Source organism: Pisolithus orientalis (genome assembly GCF_024613125.1).
Source record: "Pisolithus orientalis strain OTSU chromosome Unknown F5J12scaffold_8, whole genome shotgun sequence".
Classification (NCBI taxonomy): domain Eukaryota; kingdom Fungi; phylum Basidiomycota; class Agaricomycetes; order Boletales; family Pisolithaceae; genus Pisolithus; species Pisolithus orientalis.
This window is the reverse complement of record NW_026260789.1, coordinates 144,111-160,556: the sequence shown is the minus strand read 5'-3', so window position 1 is coordinate 160,556 and position 16,446 is coordinate 144,111. Positions and strand designations below refer to the sequence as shown.

At 51.3% G+C, this 16,446-nt stretch overlaps 10 protein-coding genes and 1 non-coding gene across 11 annotated transcripts; 6 read left to right on the top strand and 5 right to left on the bottom strand.

Moving 5' to 3' along the window:
* The first annotated feature begins 12 nt into the window (after positions 1-12).
* On the top strand, positions 13-1,313 carry F5J12DRAFT_534805 (uncharacterized protein). The gene is made up of 3 exons (XM_051739921.1): positions 13-241; positions 293-552; positions 612-1,313. The coding sequence occupies exons 1-3, from the start codon at positions 202-204 to the stop codon at positions 1,032-1,034; spliced, it is 723 nt and encodes a 240-aa protein (XP_051601630.1). The 5' UTR covers positions 13-201; the 3' UTR covers positions 1,035-1,313.
* F5J12DRAFT_534820 (RSC complex protein) lies at positions 1,271-3,871 on the top strand. The gene is made up of 6 exons (XM_051739922.1): positions 1,271-1,741; positions 1,827-2,058; positions 2,113-2,303; positions 2,358-2,460; positions 2,517-2,645; positions 2,696-3,871. Exons 1-6 carry the CDS (start codon positions 1,506-1,508, stop codon positions 3,824-3,826), a joined length of 2,022 nt encoding a protein of 673 aa, XP_051601629.1. The 5' UTR covers positions 1,271-1,505; the 3' UTR covers positions 3,827-3,871.
* Positions 3,872-3,915: 44 nt separating this feature from the next.
* On the bottom strand, positions 3,916-5,853 carry F5J12DRAFT_911855 (DHHC palmitoyltransferase-domain-containing protein; the record flags this gene model as incomplete). Its single annotated transcript, XM_051749054.1, has 9 exons — positions 5,629-5,853; positions 5,504-5,579; positions 5,324-5,445; positions 5,246-5,262; positions 5,047-5,195; positions 4,911-4,996; positions 4,763-4,862; positions 4,701-4,715; positions 3,916-4,653 (listed from the first exon to the last, which is right to left on the bottom strand). The coding sequence occupies exons 1-9, from the start codon at positions 5,772-5,774 to the stop codon at positions 3,916-3,918; spliced, it is 1,449 nt and encodes a 482-aa protein (XP_051601628.1). The 5' UTR covers positions 5,775-5,853.
* A 44-nt stretch (positions 5,854-5,897) lies between these two features.
* On the top strand, positions 5,898-6,756 carry F5J12DRAFT_781390 (uncharacterized protein; the record flags this gene model as incomplete). The annotated part of the gene is made up of 3 exons (XM_051742558.1): positions 5,898-6,066; positions 6,131-6,694; positions 6,752-6,756. The coding sequence occupies 3 exons, from the start codon at positions 5,898-5,900 to the stop codon at positions 6,754-6,756; spliced, it is 738 nt and encodes a 245-aa protein (XP_051601627.1).
* Positions 6,752-8,355, bottom strand: F5J12DRAFT_534887 (uncharacterized protein). Its single transcript, XM_051739924.1, has 3 exons — positions 8,135-8,355; positions 7,838-8,082; positions 6,752-7,785 (listed from the first exon to the last, which is right to left on the bottom strand). The coding sequence occupies exons 1-3, from the start codon at positions 8,268-8,270 to the stop codon at positions 6,856-6,858; spliced, it is 1,311 nt and encodes a 436-aa protein (XP_051601626.1). The 5' UTR covers positions 8,271-8,355; the 3' UTR covers positions 6,752-6,855.
* A 183-nt stretch (positions 8,356-8,538) lies between these two features.
* On the bottom strand, positions 8,539-8,859 carry F5J12DRAFT_717714 (GATS-like ACT domain-containing protein; the record flags this gene model as incomplete). Its single annotated transcript, XM_051741080.1, has 3 exons — positions 8,539-8,623; positions 8,678-8,753; positions 8,808-8,859. Coding segments are annotated over 3 exons (213 nt in total), but the record flags the coding sequence as incomplete, so codon positions are not given.
* Positions 8,860-9,116: 257 nt separating this feature from the next.
* On the bottom strand, positions 9,117-11,151 carry F5J12DRAFT_818039 (Gar1/Naf1 RNA binding region-domain-containing protein). The gene is made up of 5 exons (XM_051745164.1): positions 10,920-11,151; positions 10,479-10,869; positions 10,157-10,419; positions 9,720-10,105; positions 9,117-9,694 (listed from the first exon to the last, which is right to left on the bottom strand). Exons 1-5 carry the CDS (start codon positions 11,135-11,137, stop codon positions 9,348-9,350), a joined length of 1,605 nt encoding a protein of 534 aa, XP_051601624.1. The 5' UTR covers positions 11,138-11,151; the 3' UTR covers positions 9,117-9,347.
* Positions 11,152-11,233: 82 nt separating this feature from the next.
* F5J12DRAFT_818038 (elongation factor TS-domain-containing protein) lies at positions 11,234-12,396 on the top strand. Its single transcript, XM_051745163.1, has one exon. It carries the CDS (start codon positions 11,266-11,268, stop codon positions 12,322-12,324), a length of 1,059 nt encoding a protein of 352 aa, XP_051601623.1. The 5' UTR covers positions 11,234-11,265; the 3' UTR covers positions 12,325-12,396.
* An 11-nt stretch (positions 12,397-12,407) lies between these two features.
* On the top strand, positions 12,408-12,480 carry F5J12DRAFT_t85. The gene has a single exon. It is a non-coding gene; the product is annotated as a tRNA-Cys (tRNA).
* Positions 12,481-12,575: 95 nt separating this feature from the next.
* Positions 12,576-14,218, top strand: F5J12DRAFT_890782 (Metalloenzyme, LuxS/M16 peptidase-like protein; the record flags this gene model as incomplete). The annotated part of the gene is made up of 3 exons (XM_051747429.1): positions 12,576-12,803; positions 12,857-13,978; positions 14,018-14,218. The coding sequence occupies 3 exons, from the start codon at positions 12,576-12,578 to the stop codon at positions 14,216-14,218; spliced, it is 1,551 nt and encodes a 516-aa protein (XP_051601622.1).
* Positions 14,219-14,363: 145 nt separating this feature from the next.
* On the bottom strand, positions 14,364-15,923 carry F5J12DRAFT_904622 (glycoside hydrolase family 5 protein; the record flags this gene model as incomplete). Its single annotated transcript, XM_051748551.1, has 7 exons — positions 14,364-14,736; positions 14,827-14,982; positions 15,035-15,109; positions 15,164-15,310; positions 15,363-15,530; positions 15,580-15,743; positions 15,792-15,923. 7 exons carry the CDS (start codon positions 15,921-15,923, stop codon positions 14,364-14,366), a joined length of 1,215 nt encoding a protein of 404 aa, XP_051601621.1.
* Positions 15,924-16,446: the final 523 nt, after the last annotated feature.

Genomic DNA, 16,446 nt, shown 5'->3' with positions numbered 1-16,446 from the left:
ACACAATCGATAATACCCGCTATGTAATATCTCTCATCCGATCCAATCACTGACCAGGACTTGGTCACTGAGCTACAATTTCGTTTTGCTGTTGCCAATCACACGGCACTGGGACACACGATGATGTCCATATATGGGTAGCCTGCGGTTCAATGTGCTCAAGCTGTCGCTGACTCGAGCGACCTATCTAACACTCCCAAGATGTTTGTCGACCTCCCGCAAGAAACTTTGCTTCACATTTGTACGTCCCTATTCATACATGCGCTTAATTACTCATGATACTCGTCAACAGTTTCATTTCTTGATCTTCCTGACCTCGCTGCTTTGGCTCGCGTAAACTGGCATTTGGCCTCACTGACAGCGGACCCCGTGCTTCATCGCACGCGCTTACGAGTCATCACGCCGTCCCGGGTGGATCACTCATTATTTGGAAGGAGCCCCCAAGGAACACTTCTGAGACCCACCCTACAGGAGCTCGTGCAAAGGGGCGTTTTGCGTGGACTACATATTGAGAGGAGATGGCGCACGGGAGGGTATCTCTATTCGCCTCACGTGGGTACTGTTTCCTCCTCTCTATGTGTACCCCCTGTTTCTTAAAGCGAACCGACCAGTGGGTGAAGCTGTATGAGAATAGCCTCCGCCTGAATCAACAACATACTCGGGCCGTGATCTCCGCTCATCTTCGACGCCGACCCCACATGCCCAATGCGCTGAAAGCGCTCCACCAATTACATGTCTTGCCTGATACCGAATCCTCAACACCATCGATATCCCGCACACTATTACCTGTCGTCCACAGGTTGAAGTGGTCCATTCAGAAGGACAGAATGGCAAGGATCATTCGGGGGAGTATGTGCGGTATGATGGCGAGTGGTATCGACTCTAAGGGAGCTTCGCATTCTCACTCGGACCGTTTCGGCGCATGGATCGAGTGCCACGGGCAGAATATTTTTGGAGAGTCCGAAAGACTGAGACTTGCTCTTTGCCCTGGTGTGAGAAAGATGATCCAATTCTACGAGAGGATGGCATGCTAAGTAAGTATTGGTGATGTTTGCAATGGTTCCTCTGCAAAGAGGACTGTTCCTATTGTCTGAATCCTCTTCTGTTGTACTTCTTACACTGGCGGGACCTGCCATTACGTAGAAGCAAGGTTCTATGTTCCTACAGTATCGCGGCACATATGAATGATCTCCAAGCACTCGTTTATGTTAACACTCTATCTGTTGCGGAGGTTCCGCAGTAGGCAGGATTTCTTAGCACCAGTCAAGTCTTTCTGACAAACAGGCATTCAGCGGGGCTGTTCCAGAATCGTAAGATGATTTTGCTCAGGGTGCTCAGTAGTAACATTGAAGTTGGTAACGCGGCGCGGGCGTCGTCACGTGACCGACAACGTCGTTAGTCCCGAGTTGTGAGCGCTTCAGGTCAAGATAATGGGCAAATCGCCGACGCCATTCTAGCACCATAAAACCTACCTAAAGTTACTAGGGCTGCCCTGTTGATTGGAGATGAAACGAGAGCTGGAGTCGTTGGCCGGAGACCATGAAGTGGATGCTCCACGAACGAAGCGACGCAAGGAACAGCTAACAGCTGCTCAACTACCAATTGCGACGACAACGGAGAACGCAAACGCTAGCAACGATGAGGAGAAGCTGGACATGAGCGGCTCAAGCGCTGACCAGGGGACGTTAAAGGAGCAGGCAATGAGGTTGTGGCAGGTGGTCAGGGATGCAGTCAACAAAGAGTGCGTCACAATACCTGAGTTGAGCGCCGCCTCACAGGTTCCGCTTTGTATCCTGTCCACATTATGACTGAAACTCACATCTCAGAGGCAACATATGCTCACCGCCATTCATTCGTTTGCCGTTGAAACGCCAGTATCCTGACTACTATTTTGTTATCGCGCAACCTATATGTTTGGATGACATCAAGAAGAAAATAGATGATGGCCGTTATCCTTCGCTCGACGACGTCAGACAAGACTTCGAACTATGCTTCACTAACGCAAAGCGGTATAATATGAAGGACAGTCCTATCTGGCTGGATGCCAAGTTCCTTCTCGTGAGTGTCCATGGAAAACTTCGTTATTTAACATATGGACTTTACCCCACGCAGAAAGTCGCGAATAAGGAATTTTCCAAAATTACGGGGAAGAAGGTGAAGAAGAGCGGTGAAGACGAGGACAACGGGGAGGAAAAGGATGAAGGTGAAGGTGACGACGACAAGAGAAGGAACAAACCTCCAAATATGAACCGTCTCCTCAAGGCAAGGCTTCAGAAGCTGGTGGAGAAAACAGATGAAGAAACGTGAGTCGAACACGGTTTCTTAGATGCACGATCTCCAACACATACTACTCCCAGGCATCGAGTCCTTTCTGACGCCTTCATGGAGATGCCATCAAAGAAAGACTACCCCACGTATTATAAGGAAATCAAACGTCCCATATGCATCGAGACTATATTCGTACGGCTCAATGACTACCTAAGGAATGGACTTTTCCATGTTGACTTTACGTGCAGAAACGTCTGAAACGCAAAGAATATTCTACATCGGAGGAGTTTGCAAATGATGTCGAGCTGGTGTTTTCCAATGCTTTAACATTTAACCAGGACCACAGCCAGATCTGGGAAGATGCTGTTACGCTACGGGCTAGTGGGACGTTATCCTGCTCTGTCGTCGATACTGACCTGCCGAATAGGACTACTTTCGTCAATTGATGTCTGATCTCCCTCCCCCTTACACGCTTTCCAGATACATGAAGGCTACAGGGAAAATTAAGCTGAAAGTCCCAGGCGGAGCAACGACAACGATCGCGGCATCCACATCTTCTCCACAGGGTACTGGGGTTTCAAAGGACCAACCAGCAACGCAAGCCCCACTAACGCTTCGTTTGCCTGCGGCGAGTTCTGTTATCACTACCAAAATTCCTGCTCGCCCCTCCGAGCCGTCGCCTCAAGCATCTACTTCTGCAGCTCCAGCGGCACCGGCACCTTCGCCCGTACCTACACCGATATCCGCACCAGCACCAGCACCAGCAGCTGCCCAAGCCCCGCCTTCTGTTCCGGTCTCGGCCACGCCGGTCACGCCCTCTCCCTCCATCCAGACCCCGAATGTAGTGGTACTGCCGAAAATTGCTGCCCCCACCCCCAAGGTTGCTGCTCAGCCCCTTACCTACGCTACACCTACACAGTACACCCATTACCCCAACGCAGCATACCGCCAATCTACACAGACTACTGCAACACCGCAGTCGTCTACGGTGACTTCAACCTCATCCACCAAACAGCATACTGCTCATTCGGTGTCGAGATCCCCTGCTCCGTCTCTCAGTGGTCATCGACCTCTTGCAACAGTTTTGATTGTCACAAAACCTCGGGGACGACCACTTTGGCTGGATTATCGTGACGGTGTCAAATCTTGGGCGCTGAGGCTTGGTCAAGGGGAACAATCATTGTCAATTGTCGATGTCAAATTCCTCCGCGAGGAAGATGGAGATAGCAGCGAGGAAGAAGCCCGCGATGACGCAGAAGGCGCGGAAGAGGCTGAGGAGCCAACCCCTAAGAAGCGCGGACGGGGTCGTCCAGCAAGAGGCGGTAAAGCCAAAGGTTCTGCCTCTGGGAAGGAGGTTCATGTCCCTAAGAAGTCTCAAGCGGCGACCACCCCTCCGCGTGAGAACATCCAAGTTGTACTAAACGGTACGCCGGCATCAGCAAAGGCTAACCAAGGAATATGGGAAATCGAACTGCAAACTGGCACAAACATTTTGGAAGTGGGAGAGAAGGGAGGTCATACCTGGAGGGTCCATATGGAAAGGTCATCCGTCGTTTGATGGTCTTGGTGATGTTCTATCACCACCTTCGCTACTTAGTCCTTTTAATGCGTAATGAATGCTGTACAGTCCCCTTGTAACTTTTTACATTATGAGGTCTTTAGGGTATGGTGATCCATCCGTTCGTTCAATATACACTGATCGAGTCTGCCACTACGTGGATCTCCGTCAGGACCAAAGTCACTGTCATGCTCCAACAATGCCTCAGGTTCATAGAGCTGATATCTGCCTTTCTCAGACACTTGGGTCTCTATGTATCTCTGGAGCATCTCTTCTCTATCCAACGGGCGAACCTCGTAGCCCTCGGACCCACGTCGTAATTTGATTCCTCCACAACCTTCTAAGTCGGTGTCCAAATCAGGCGAAGAACACTCCAGAGATTGCGTGCTGCAGTTTTCTTCAAAATCTGGATGATATGGGGGTAGAGCAGACGTATACGCTTGGTGACTGTAGGACTCCCGCATGTTCGAGCTTGACGGACGGAGATTTGGATTGACACTCTCGTTCCCATACGTCCACGGGCTCTCAGGGAGCTTGAATGGCATTTTCTCAGCGGTCGGGTCACGAGGTGGCCAAGAGTGCTGGCTCTCCACGTCTGGGATGATCGAGGGTTGGTCAGCAGCGTTTTGGTGAACATACAGAAAATGTGTCGGAGACAAAGCCAAGGATAATGGATCGTCCTCGTAAAGTAAGGAAAACTCAGGCCACTCACAATCTCCAGAGGACAGCTGGTATTTAAGTCCATGTCCTTGCGGTGTTGATGGACAGCACCATTTGAGGGGATTGTTCCCGAGCACGGAGGTGATATTCCGCCAAGCACCCAAGTCCTGCGCAATTATGAGTGAGGGTTATGATCAGCCCTCAATCCACGTACATAAGGATACTTGACCTTTAAGCACTGTAAGATGGGTCACACCGAGAACATTAAATGCCCACCTCGCGGATTTTTCCGTGCCGTATGAGAGTGGCTGCTTTGTCTTTCTCCCAACCTTCGATGGTTGTGGTGTTCGTTAGGAGGCCATGGAAATGATAAAGGCTATGGAACCGCCTAAGTATGGGCAGGTGCCCCGGTAAGAACACATACCTGAAAGCTCCCACGGTGAGAAGAACCGGAACAACAGTGACGAAGTTCATAATAATAAAGAAGAGTCCTTTCGCAGAAGGCTCGTCCTGGAGTGCGCGATTCAACCAATACCGATAACCACTTACAACGTACTCACAAAATAGCGTCTTCCGCTGAATGAGAAGACTCTCCGAGTGACCATGGCAAGGTGATACGAGCAACACACATCAACGTAAAACAAGAATCGAACGAAGTACCCGTAGTTGAAGTAGCCGATGCAATTATTCACCCACGGACAGTGGTGGTCTGTGAACCAATGAGGCTAATACGGTGAAAGTCCGTGCAAAACGACGGACCCATGCGCAAGATGCAACTGGAGGTCATATTGTCGAAATTGTCAGGGAACCAGCGAATGTCAAGGGGAGGGGACACACCGGTTACACTGTTTGCAATGATGAGCCCTTGGTGGCTTGTATCTTTTGCATGTGCGGCAATACCGGGGTCCACCAGTATGTTTCTTGACTTCGTATTCTTCGCCAGAGCCGATATCTGGTTCCTGTCAATATACTATGGTTAGTTGAGTGCCAGAGGAACATGGTCGCATGACAGGCTACCCAACCATCAGGCGCTCTACCGGGGTCCGTAACTATGCAGAGGTAGTAGTTCCACAGTAACATGACCGACACGACACTGGAGGGAGGCGGTCAGCAAAACACCCTCCGTCCGATGCTAGGCTCACTTGAAAGGTAGCAGCAAGAATATGAGCTCGGCTGTCCACATGTGGCCATACCAGGGCCATACGATGAAGACTTGGGAAGTGAGAACAGGAAATAGGATAAGAAAGAGCACGAATGTAACTGCCAACCGTCCTAGGAAAGTGTTCATGGGGACCTTGTGGATTGAAGCCACAGTCTGACTTTGTAGTATGTGTCGCTAGTTTCAAGTTTGGTGTGTTATACGTAGTACCACACAGTAACACCTCTCCGCACGGGCCTTTCCTGTTCGGCCATGTTGCAGCGACGGGGCGTCGGTACCACTGTACACCGTTCCAACATTCTACTGCAGAGTGGTATACCCTGTCGGCTGAGATGGGTTTTGCACTATTCTGACCTGGCCTCGGTGACGACGGGTGCTGACCCTCATCGCCCTAAAACTTCGCTAGGCAGCATTCTCACCCGTGAGTCTACCTTTCTTTTTTTCACAGTTCAATCGCACTCATAGACCGATGACAACACAATCAGGGTCCAGCAATCGACCAGCCCCACCTCCTAAGCGACCGGTGCAACGACCTTTGGATAATGTTCGACCACGCTCAGATGCGTCACATCCGCCACCCTCCGTACGACCCAGCCGGAATGCAAATGACAGCAAGGGGATAGAGCTACGTCAAATACCCTCTCAGCAATGTGTTCGGCCTGCGGTGGCTGTGGACTCGAAGGATGAACCCCCGCACATGCAAAACGCGGTTACAAAGGGCAGTACAATTCAATCACCCCAACTCGCATCTGAGAGAGAGCATGCTCGTGAATTTGTGAAAGCCCCACCGGAGAGCAAGGGCGAGAACCTGCCTCAGACCAATCTCGCTGAATTTTTCGCACCACGGGTCTACTCAGCTCAAAAAACCAGAGGAAGGGGAGGAGATTACTCCGGCTATCTTCCTCCTGCGGTCACCCGCTCACTTGATAGCCTTGGACCGTTCGAGCGCGCTCTGCTAGCCTTGGGAAGGAACAAGGACGTACCCTACGAGTCAAGACGCCGGGCGATGGAGATCATCAGCCAGAGCATTCCTAGTCGAGCGAGGAAGGGTACGTCCTTCGTGAGCAATCGGCCACAGATGCTAACACTAGCTGACATGATCGTAGCATGACTTTCCTCTCATTAGATGTGCTGAACCGACTCGATTAATACATGAATAGAGCTTCGAATAAACATAAGATAATCAGTGCACTGCTGCGCTAGTACGGTGCTAAGTAACAGCAGGCAGCTCGGTGCCGGCAGCCATACATTCCTCTCTCGCGTCTGACCTCGCTGAAGGCGAAGGAACTCGTATCCAAGACGGAATCTCAAAATCTCGGACTTCCTCTATTTCCGGGGGAACCTTGGTACCAAAGGCTGTAACATGCCTTTGAGTCTTTCGCGTGTTTAAAGAAGATCGATGGCGCTCTGCCCATTGCACGAGCATACAAGCCTCTGCTTTTGGCGTTCCCGAGTGCGCATACCTGGTACAGCGATCAGGGGTGGAGTAGGGAGAGTCAGAATCCTCTCTTGGACGTTTCCGTGGACGCTCCGGGGAACTGTTTCGGGGCACTGGCTTTGTGGGCGATATCGAGCGGTGAGAAAGGGCCTCTGAGTTTGCTTTTGGGGAGCTAGGGAATAACCACAGATGATCTTTCTGCCGAGCTGGAGGAACTTTGATCTTCAAGATGATGGAAGAGCTATTTGGCTGAGGAGCGGAAGGACTGACAAGCTCTTCCAGGTGACGGGCATCAGAAGAGCTCAGATTGACGCTGCTTTGTCGACTAGCGCTCTTGAGATCTGCTAGTTTTTTATCGGAAGGCAATAATGTACGATAACGTTCCTCCAACATCGACGCAACTTCCAGCATCTGCTGCCGCCGTCTTTCTCCTTCGTTGTGGGCAGTGGTTCCGTTGGCATGCAGAGAGGAACCAATTCCGTCTGCCGTGTGATCTCTTTCTCGTGGCAAAGAGAATGACGAGGCAGGTAGAGCAAGGAACGCAGAACTGTCCATAGCTCTGAGTTGCTCGATACGTTCCTTCAGCTTGTACTGCTCGTGCTTCAATTTCTCCTTCTCCCGCAACCGTTGCCGTTTCTCGAAGGTCTCGTACTTCCGATGCCTTTTCTCGTACGCTGCGTCTGATGTGTCCACCGAGACCTGCTGGGATCCCTGGATCAGCCGTAGGAATCAACTGAGCAGACAGCGTGCCTACCTCTGCTGACGACCGGGGTCTGAAGCGCCCACCCACAGAAGCATCCTCTGGCAAAAGTGTGAATTCAGGGGTCTGAATGATCTGCTGTTCCCGATAGGCCTTAATAACATCGGGCCGGTCAAAGTAGCGCTGTCTCGCGACGGTGTTCAGTTGAAATACGTTCGCGCATCTTGAACCGTCCGCTGAAGTGGAGTCCGTTGTCAATAGGAAGGGTGTGTCCGCAGGAACCAAGGGTTCGTTATCGACTGAACGGTGTGAGCGTGCGTGTAGTGCGATGTAAAATATGAAGCCACGAACATCGTCGCCTCTGCGCGTCTAGTATCATAAGGTCGACGTCACAACTTCCAATACCGGGGCCCCCGCGACGGGACCGCGAGGGAAGGACGCGTTTCTGGCGGGAATTCGGCGTTGAGTTTGACGCTGCATCTGCCATGGGCAGAAAAACACGGAGAGCGTTATGTGGGCCACGATGTCGACCGCTGTGCACTTAACCAACGCCGTAACGCGGGTAGGGCCGTCACTCTTAACGAAAAATTGCAAGGAGGGAGAATGAAACCAAATCGCTAACGAGGTCTCGCACTAGAGAACTATGTGGTGTAATGTTCACCGGTGCCGGTGCTCCCCCGTAATTGTTGATGCGAACAAGGGTGGGCCAAACGCAACCAAGCGCTCACAATACCACCAGCCCCTCCAACCTGGTACTATACAAACTGCCAACCATCGTGGGCCAGGACTGCGACAGCCTTGTCTACATCCCCTGCAGGTATCAGTACATAGTCCGTATTCCTTGGAAAATCCGTCAGGGCGCTGGAGATGGGCCACTGACGGGGAAGAACAAACCATGTTGAAATGACGAACACTGGGATTTTCGCCTCCTTCAGCGGTGCCGTGAAGTTGCACATCACCCCCGTCAGCCCTAAACTCCATATGAGCGCCGTATCACTTAAAGGTCATCGTAATATGTAGTGACCGAAGTCCATCGGACCCAGAATCTTGATACACTTCCATCGACCTTCACCCTCACATGCCTGATGGACAATGGAGACCTTCCTCGGCAGTGCGTGTTAGGGAGAATAAACCAGCTTGATTCAAAGATGCCCGGAGACTATCCAACACATCCAATATATCGTAGGTCACAGGGGTACTGCTTGATATCAAATATTTGTTGCAGAACTTGCAGGCGAAATGCAGGGTGGTCGGCAGGTGGAGGCATCGTAAAGCGAAGAGGTATGTGCAGATACGACGAGCCGCCCGTTAGACTCAATGATTTGCCATGCAGTCACACCGGTTTGTCCAAATACACGACGTGGAGGAAGTCCACAAGGTCAACAATAATCAACTAAACATCTACTTGTCGTCTGGTTACCACATTCTTGGTTGCATCTCCGTCGCCGTTTCAGACAGAAAGCATGAGCTCTCGAAGCAGACACGCTACAGGTCACACTGTTCGACTAGCTGACCTCGGTGGGGGAGTCCCGAGGTCATGCTAAACGAAGCTGAATAAATGAAATTACATTGGAGTGTATGTATCCCCGTCTGCAGAATCATCGCCAGGCCGTGTCCATGGGACACTCCAACCCTGTTGTGACTGCTCCGTGTAATACGGGACAGCCTGTTGCGTCTGCTGGGAATTCCATGGTCCCATGTTACCTGGCAATGCAAACCCGAAGGCAGATGCAAAACGAGGGTTAATGTGTGGTTGAACGGGGGGCTGGTAACTCTGCGACTGGAGACTTCTCGATTGTGGATAATACCAAGACGTTGGCTCAGACTGTGACGGTGAGTACATCGAAGCATCGCTGGCAAAATTCCCAGTCGTTGCACCTTCAAACGCACTTGGAGATGATGACGGGTGACCTCCAGGAAGCCCATGTCGAGCCACTATGATGGCGCCCAAGTCGGCCTCGAGACCCCCGACCTCTAGGACCCTTTACCTCACGTTGGTGACCACGTCCACGTTGGCCTCTACCCCTCCCTCGAGTTTCAAAAGTTCTCTCGGCCGCGCTGGGGTGCGGTCGTTGCGAGCGTACATGTGCAGGCTTGTCAAGTTCCTGACCTACTGCCTCAGGTGGGGGTTGTTCAGCGTAAGGGTCGTCGTAAGGTAAGGGAGCTTGCCGAGATGGGCCAGATAAACTATAATCGTCGTCATATGGTCCATGTGCATCGTAGGGATTAGACCTAGTGAAAAGTTCGTCAGACATCCTGTCTGGATACAGTTGCTGGGGCACAGGAGTGGTCTGCCTGGATGACGCAACGGATTGCTGGCGCCTGTTTTACAATTCAATGCAAGGGCCACCGAGACAATGTGAGATCCCTCACCTTTTTTTGCGTTGTTGCTTGAATGCCGCTTCCTGTTCGTCATCAGAGAACTCCAGCTCGTCCTCTGCAGGTTCTTCGTCATGTATATTGCTAGCATCGCTTCCACGGATCCTTTTAAGCTGTTCAACGAAGACGTACTTGCTCCTTCGAGGGACATGGAAAACTTCGCGTGACATTCGGATTTTCTCCGTGTCCACTGGGTACTTTTGATTGAATTTTATCTGATACAGAGGCTGCGATGTGGGCCCGAACGTTTCGTATATCTAGTCAACGTCAGCACCTTAGCGGAAGGAGGAGAAGACAGACTCGCATAGCCAAGGACTTTTCTATCGTCGAACACGAGTAGTGTTTCAGCGTCCAAAGCGCGTTCAGACAATGTTTTCAGGTTGTCAGCCAGAAGACCTTTAACTACGACGACATTTCCAACAATACTCATGACTTCGCCGACCTTCTCGAGAGTGTCTTCCGAACTAACTTCAGATACTTCGGGAATGACGATGCCTGCGTCGACTACCTCATTCTTCGTATGGACATCATGTCCAGTATCACCAGTTGCCCCCGCATCTTCGTATTCGTTGTCAGAGCCATGATCATGTGAGGCTAAGGCGTGAGCGTCCCTTAGTGTTGGTTCTACATTGGAGTCTTCCTCTGAGCTTGATTCTAACTCAGAATCCGAGGGCGAGCAGGGATGTGCTGCGCCATCCGGTACCTCACTAAAAGAACCCAGTAAAGCAAACGGTTTTGGAAAGGCAAGGAAACTCACTCTTGTTTTTCCTTGTCTTCTTCGACAGGAACAAGGTCTGCTTCTACCTCCACCTCGCTGTCGATCTCGTTGTCCGTGCTAGCGATCGAGTCGTCATCACTCGTCACTTCATCCGTTTTCGGGCAGGTTTTCGCGATGGACGGTGTTGTTGCAACGATGCCTTGGATAAGAAGCAGATCCTGAGGAATAGTGTGTGGCTTTCTAAACTCGAAAGCCATACCGAAGTCGTCAGCCGTCTGGTATGACGCGCACCAAATTTTTTTGGATTCCATCACAAATCACGTGACTGGACGCGTTGAGAAAAAAAAAAAGAGCTCGTTATTAGTTATTAGTGAACAACGTCTTCATGGCACTACTGTCTGTGTTCTACCGACGACCGGTATCTGTCTCCCCAGCATGCCTCTACGGAAGGGCGTCCTACTCCACTACGCAAAAATCACCCATACATCTGGTTCAGGAGCTGCGCAAGCTCACGGACGTTCCGATATCTAAGGCACGGGAAGCACTGGCTGCCTCTAACGACGATGTGGAGGCTGCATTGAAATGGATAGAGAAGGATCTCGCCGTTTCCGGTGCCAAAAAGGCAGCCAAGGTTGAAGGGCGTACGACACGGGGGGGGCTCGTATCTGTTTGCGTCCTTTCGAATGGCACTCGGCAAGACCCTACCGGAGTGTCGAGCGAATTGGGAGGTGTCCGTGCCGCCATGATCGAATTGAATTGCGAGACGGATTTCGTGGGGAGGAACGAGTTGTTCGCACGACTGGCGGCCGACATCGCGCACACAGCCGCGTTCATTACAGAACACGATGCCTCTTCACCAAGTTTTATCAGACCCTGTGCCTTGGACGTTCTAGGAGATGCACCACTACTTTCTCAAAGCGAACCCCACGTGCAGACATCCTCAACTGTGTCTAGTTCGATACGGGATCTCATTGCGAAAGTGGGGGAGAAAATCTCGTTAAAGAGAGCCGTCACCGTGGTGCATGGACCTCTACGCAGAGAATCTCATGTGCTGGGTCTCCGCGTGGCTTCATATCTTCACGGAGCTACGAGTTCTGGATTCCAAGGCCGTATTGGGTCCGTTGCAGTCCTGGGGTTGAAAACGCCAAGGCTGCCAGAGCTTATGTCCAGAAAGACGTTCGTGCAGGACCTCGAGAAGTTGGAACGCGCGATTGGTCGTCAGATAGCGGGTTTTGACACCCGTTCTATACGTTCAACCCCCGATGACGAAACTTCACTATACAACCAACCGTTCATGATGCTTGGGGCGGAGGGTGCAGATGAAACTGTTCGTCATGCCTTGAACAAGTGGAGTCAGCAGCGAGGAATGGTGGATGATGACGCAGAAGGCGGGATCGAAGTCTTAGAGTTTGCCAAGTGGACGGTTGGGCAAGATGTCGAGTAGGCTCATACCACTACTCATTTCGCGTATCGATAGTAGTATTGACAACGTCCCCTCATTATGTATGAAGTCAAGGTCTTTACTAAGACTCCATAGCTAAGTGGTTATAGCATGCGATTGCAGATCGCAGGGTCCCGTGTTCAAATCACGGTGGGGTCTGCTTTTTTTATTTTATTTTTCTATTTGTCCTAGTTTGTTTCTCCAAATGTGTGTATGACATAATCCAAGTCTCTTCGCTGCTGACGTTGCTCGTCATGAGAACCGTCCTGCGCAATGGCAGCGGAAAGCGACTACAAAGACATTCCTCGCAGGCAACCCTTCCACCCTTAAAGATAACTACCCTCCCAAACAAAATTCGGGTTGCGACCGAGTCCACTCCGGGTCATTTTGCTTCCGTTGGCCTCTATATCGACGCCGGTTCACGGTATGAGGACTCCTCGACTTCGGGAGCCAGTCATTTCTTGGACAGGATGGCATTCAAGGTGCGCCTTCTCTTTTTGCGAGAGACCCTGCTCTCTTCTAACGACGCAAAAAGAGCACTCGCACACGCTCGTCCGAGGATATGGCTAGAGTAATGGATAGGCTAGGAGGACAGATCATGGCATCCTCCGCTCGTGAAACCATCATGTATCAGTCCTCTCACTTTGACCGCGCCACTCCTCTTGCCCTCTCTCTCATATCCGAAACAGTTCTTCAGCCCACATTCGCAGTCGAAGAGCTCCACCTACAAAAAGACGCGGCCCAGTACGAGATAAGGGAGATCAACAATAAGCCGGAAATGATACTTCCAGAGGTGCTGCATGAGGTTGCATACGGCCTGCGAGGACTCGGGAATCCCCTCATGTGTCCCGGCGACCGTATAGACACCATCACTCCTGACCTACTTCGGCAGTGTATTACCAATTGGTACACTCCTGAGCGCATGGTTATTGCTGGTGCCGGCATGCAGCACGAGCAACTTGTCGAATTGGCTGACAAGTACTTTTCGTCACTTAAACCTACGACTTCTCCTTCGCCTTCCACGCCCCGTCTATCAACAGCCTCGGTGGCTCCGCCACACCTTCTTCCATCGTCACAGCCGTCTGTGTACAAATCACTCACCCGCGCAGCGTCATACCTGTATCCCAACTCTTATACCGACGTTGTTAATCCCGTCAATCCTGGCTCACTTTACGTTGGTGGCGTACGACACATTCCAAGCGTAACCCAGGAGTTTGACCATCTTTATCTTGCGTTCGAGGGCGTAGGCATACATGATGACGATATCTATGCCCTTGCCACTATGCAAGTACTACTCGGCGGTGGAGGCAGCTTTTCGGCAGGCGGTCCGGGTAAAGGGATGTATTCTCGACTTTACACTCACATCCTCAACCACTTCCCGCAAGTGGACCACTGCGCCTCGTTCCACCACATCTACTCTGACTCGTCGCTTTTTGGGCTATTTGCGTCCTTCGTGCCAGACATACCGATGCAGAAGGGGAACACGCCCGCCCAAATATTGCCTCATCTTGTGCATCAACTGAATTTGTTGATATACCAGAGTGTTCCAGCAGTTGAGTTAGAGAGGGCCAAGAATCAGCTCAAATCTAGTTTGATGATGGCATTGGAGAGCAGGGCAGTGGAAGTGGAGGATTTGGGTCGTCAGGCAAGACTCCTAGTATTCGAGTTTCCCCAGAGGCTGACATGATTATTCCAGATATTGGTGCATGACCGCAAGATACCTGTTACTGACATGACTGCAGCTATTGACAAAGTCACACCAGAAACCATTCGTCGCGTCGCAACCCGCCTTTTCGGACCTCAATCTGGGAACAAAGCATCTATTGTTACCATGGGTAGAGGAGATTTGGGGGATTGGCAAGCAACGCTCCGCAAATACGCCGTCGCCGACGTGTAGCACTCGCACTCAGTGCCGGATCTCGGACCATCACACTCATGTATAGGTTGTGCCAGGATCAACTATTATTCACAGACTTTGGAAACTAGACGATGATAACTAAAGGGGTATAACACTATCCTGTGTGGCAGAGGTACAAGATATCTTATCCACAAATGGTAGGATATTCTAAATTGGTGGGGTCTTGGGGTATCCATCCGTTAGCAAGTCCAGCCTGGTATGACCACTCATCTGCATTTTCCGCTTTCCATGTCCACATCAACCATCCATCGGCCTTCTCGTAAGAAATTACCTGCGCTTCCCAGAACTGTCGAAGGAAGGTCTTATAGCTCGAGCTAAAGGTAGATGCACTCCCCGTCCAGCCATTGCAGCTACCAACGTAGGTTGAGCCGGGATATGTGCCGTCGTAGCGTGCACCAATACCGCGCCCATTCAAGTACGTGGCACAGTCGGTGATGGCAGGTGACCATTCGCCAACAGCGAAGCCAGAGGTCGAAATTCGACAAAGTGCTTTGTGTCTGGCATGCCGCAGAAATGTGCTGCTGTTCGGTCATCTCGACGTCCTAAACGTGAACAATTAGGAAGGCTACGTATGCAAATCAAAGGACCTTACAGCATCCGAGAATACTTGATAGATATGGGTGTCCATCATTACACCCTCGAAGTTGGGCGGGGTTTCCCATCCGTTCCAGTAGCTGAGAGGCTGGAAGGCATCATGGATCATCTCGACTGTGTTGCCCTGCTGAGAGGTGCCGTAAGGATATCTATTGAATTGTGTGTGAACGGAAGCGTTACATGCTAGCCCTAAAATCGCACCTGATGTTCCCGTAGGAATCAAGGTAGTACTGCCGCAGAGGATCCATCATGGACGAACCGATATAGCCTGCTGGTCTAAGCACATGGGCATGAGGAACCGATCGAGCCCATAACCATTAGCGAACTTACTCGTTCAAAGGAGCAATGATGGGTACAACGTTTTCTTGACCTGCAAACATGGAAGCGATGGTCTTTATGATGTCATCGGTGCGCTGGATGTTGGTTTGATTCGACTGCCAAGTAGGGTAAGACATCCGGTGCCCTGAATTATCATAGCTGCGTTTCCCCGGTGAATCGCATTAGCAACAGATTGGTCCAACATACGCACCCATTCTGGCTTCCAGGAGCCCCGTGTAGATCGACGATAACGTGCAGGCCGTAGGTACTTGCCCATTGCACGGCATTCTGCAGATAAGGCAGCTGGCCCTGAATGTACGGTTCTCCCGGACCGACTTCAAAGGCCCAATATCCGATGGGAATGCGGATGTGGTTTAAACTGTTGTGACCTAAGGCCATGTGTAGGTAGAGTGTGTGAATGAACATACCCTGCAGCGGCAATGGCGGCAATGTCGCTTTCGGTGATCCATGTGTTCCAGTGGTTCTGGAGGACACCGAGGGCCGTGTTGTAATCCTGATACTGGCAAAAAGTCCACTCGTCGACAATGCTGCTATCACCAGTGTTGTCGAAGATGCTCGGAGTTATCCATGGCTAGCGGTCGGTCAGCCCGTGGTGGCGAAAGTCATGATAATGACGAACCTCCAGGACAAGCCACCCGCCGAGATTGACCCCCCGCACCTTCTGGGTCCCATAAGGAAATCCAGGGGCGAAGGAGAGGGCGGTGGGTAACACAGCAGCAAGCGCGAGGAGGGTGGTGTGGACAAAATACATTGGGTACGGGTGGCACAAAGGAATGGAGAACCCGACACCGAAATTTTTATAGTCTGGCGGGGGTTGGGTTCGTGATCGAGACTGAGCCGATTTGGGCCATCGAATTAGCCGGTTTGTTGAAAATGCTCTTTAAGATCGGCTCCTCAAGTGAGAACCCTAAAGACCAGATTCCCCTGCAAGGCGCAGTGGAACACCATTGCTTCCATGTGCTTGAGAATTCACAAAAAGGAGCCGCGGATGACCAGGCCACAAGCAAAGCATCCAGGTGGCCCATTTGGCATAGCTTTGTGAAAGAGGCAGACCACCGTTCCGTGGAAGGACTTATGGCTGGGGGATGAATTTGATGAATTGCACTAACGTGACATGATGGAGAAGACCTACGTAGCAGTGTTGTGTTTTTAGTAGGCGACCGCGTGATCAGCCCAATATTAGGCTCGGCTATAACACGCACCCCACCGCGTACAAAAATATCACTGACCATGGATATGCAACTTGCGAAGGCGTGGCCCGGGATCTGGTCATC

Excerpts from the sequence above, each read along its gene's own strand:
- F5J12DRAFT_534820 (XM_051739922.1), top strand. The coding sequence starts at position 1,506 with ATGAAACGAGAGCTGGAGTCGTTGGCCGGAGACCATGAAGTGGATGCT. Across the intron at positions 2,304-2,357 it reads GAGAAAACAGATGAAGAAAC|GCATCGAGTCCTTTCTGACG; the intron begins GTGAGTCGAACA and ends TACTACTCCCAG. Across the intron at positions 2,646-2,695 it reads AAGATGCTGTTACGCTACGG|GACTACTTTCGTCAATTGAT; the intron begins GCTAGTGGGACG and ends CCTGCCGAATAG.
- F5J12DRAFT_534805 (XM_051739921.1), top strand. The coding sequence starts at position 202 with ATGTTTGTCGACCTCCCGCAAGAAACTTTGCTTCACATTT. Across the intron at positions 242-292 it reads AGAAACTTTGCTTCACATTT|TTTCATTTCTTGATCTTCCT; the intron begins GTACGTCCCTAT and ends ACTCGTCAACAG. Across the intron at positions 553-611 it reads GGTATCTCTATTCGCCTCAC|TGGGTGAAGCTGTATGAGAA; the intron begins GTGGGTACTGTT and ends CGAACCGACCAG.
- F5J12DRAFT_818038 (XM_051745163.1), top strand. The coding sequence starts at position 11,266 with ATGGCACTACTGTCTGTGTTCTACCGACGACCGGTATCTGTCTCCCCA.
- F5J12DRAFT_818039 (XM_051745164.1), bottom strand. The coding sequence starts at position 11,137 with ATGGCTTTCGAGTTTAGAAAGCCACACACTATTCCTCAGGATCTGCTT. Across the intron at positions 10,870-10,919 it reads GAAGACAAGGAAAAACAAGA|TGAGGTACCGGATGGCGCAG; the intron begins GTGAGTTTCCTT and ends GGGTTCTTTTAG. Across the intron at positions 10,420-10,478 it reads TCGTGTTCGACGATAGAAAA|ATATACGAAACGTTCGGGCC; the intron begins GTCCTTGGCTAT and ends GACGTTGACTAG.
- F5J12DRAFT_534887 (XM_051739924.1), bottom strand. The coding sequence starts at position 8,270 with ATGGCAGATGCAGCGTCAAACTCAACGCCGAATTCCCGCCAGAAACGC. Across the intron at positions 8,083-8,134 it reads AGACGCGCAGAGGCGACGAT|TCGATAACGAACCCTTGGTT; the intron begins GTTCGTGGCTTC and ends CACACCGTTCAG. Across the intron at positions 7,786-7,837 it reads GACCCCGGTCGTCAGCAGAG|CAGGTCTCGGTGGACACATC; the intron begins GTAGGCACGCTG and ends CAGGGATCCCAG.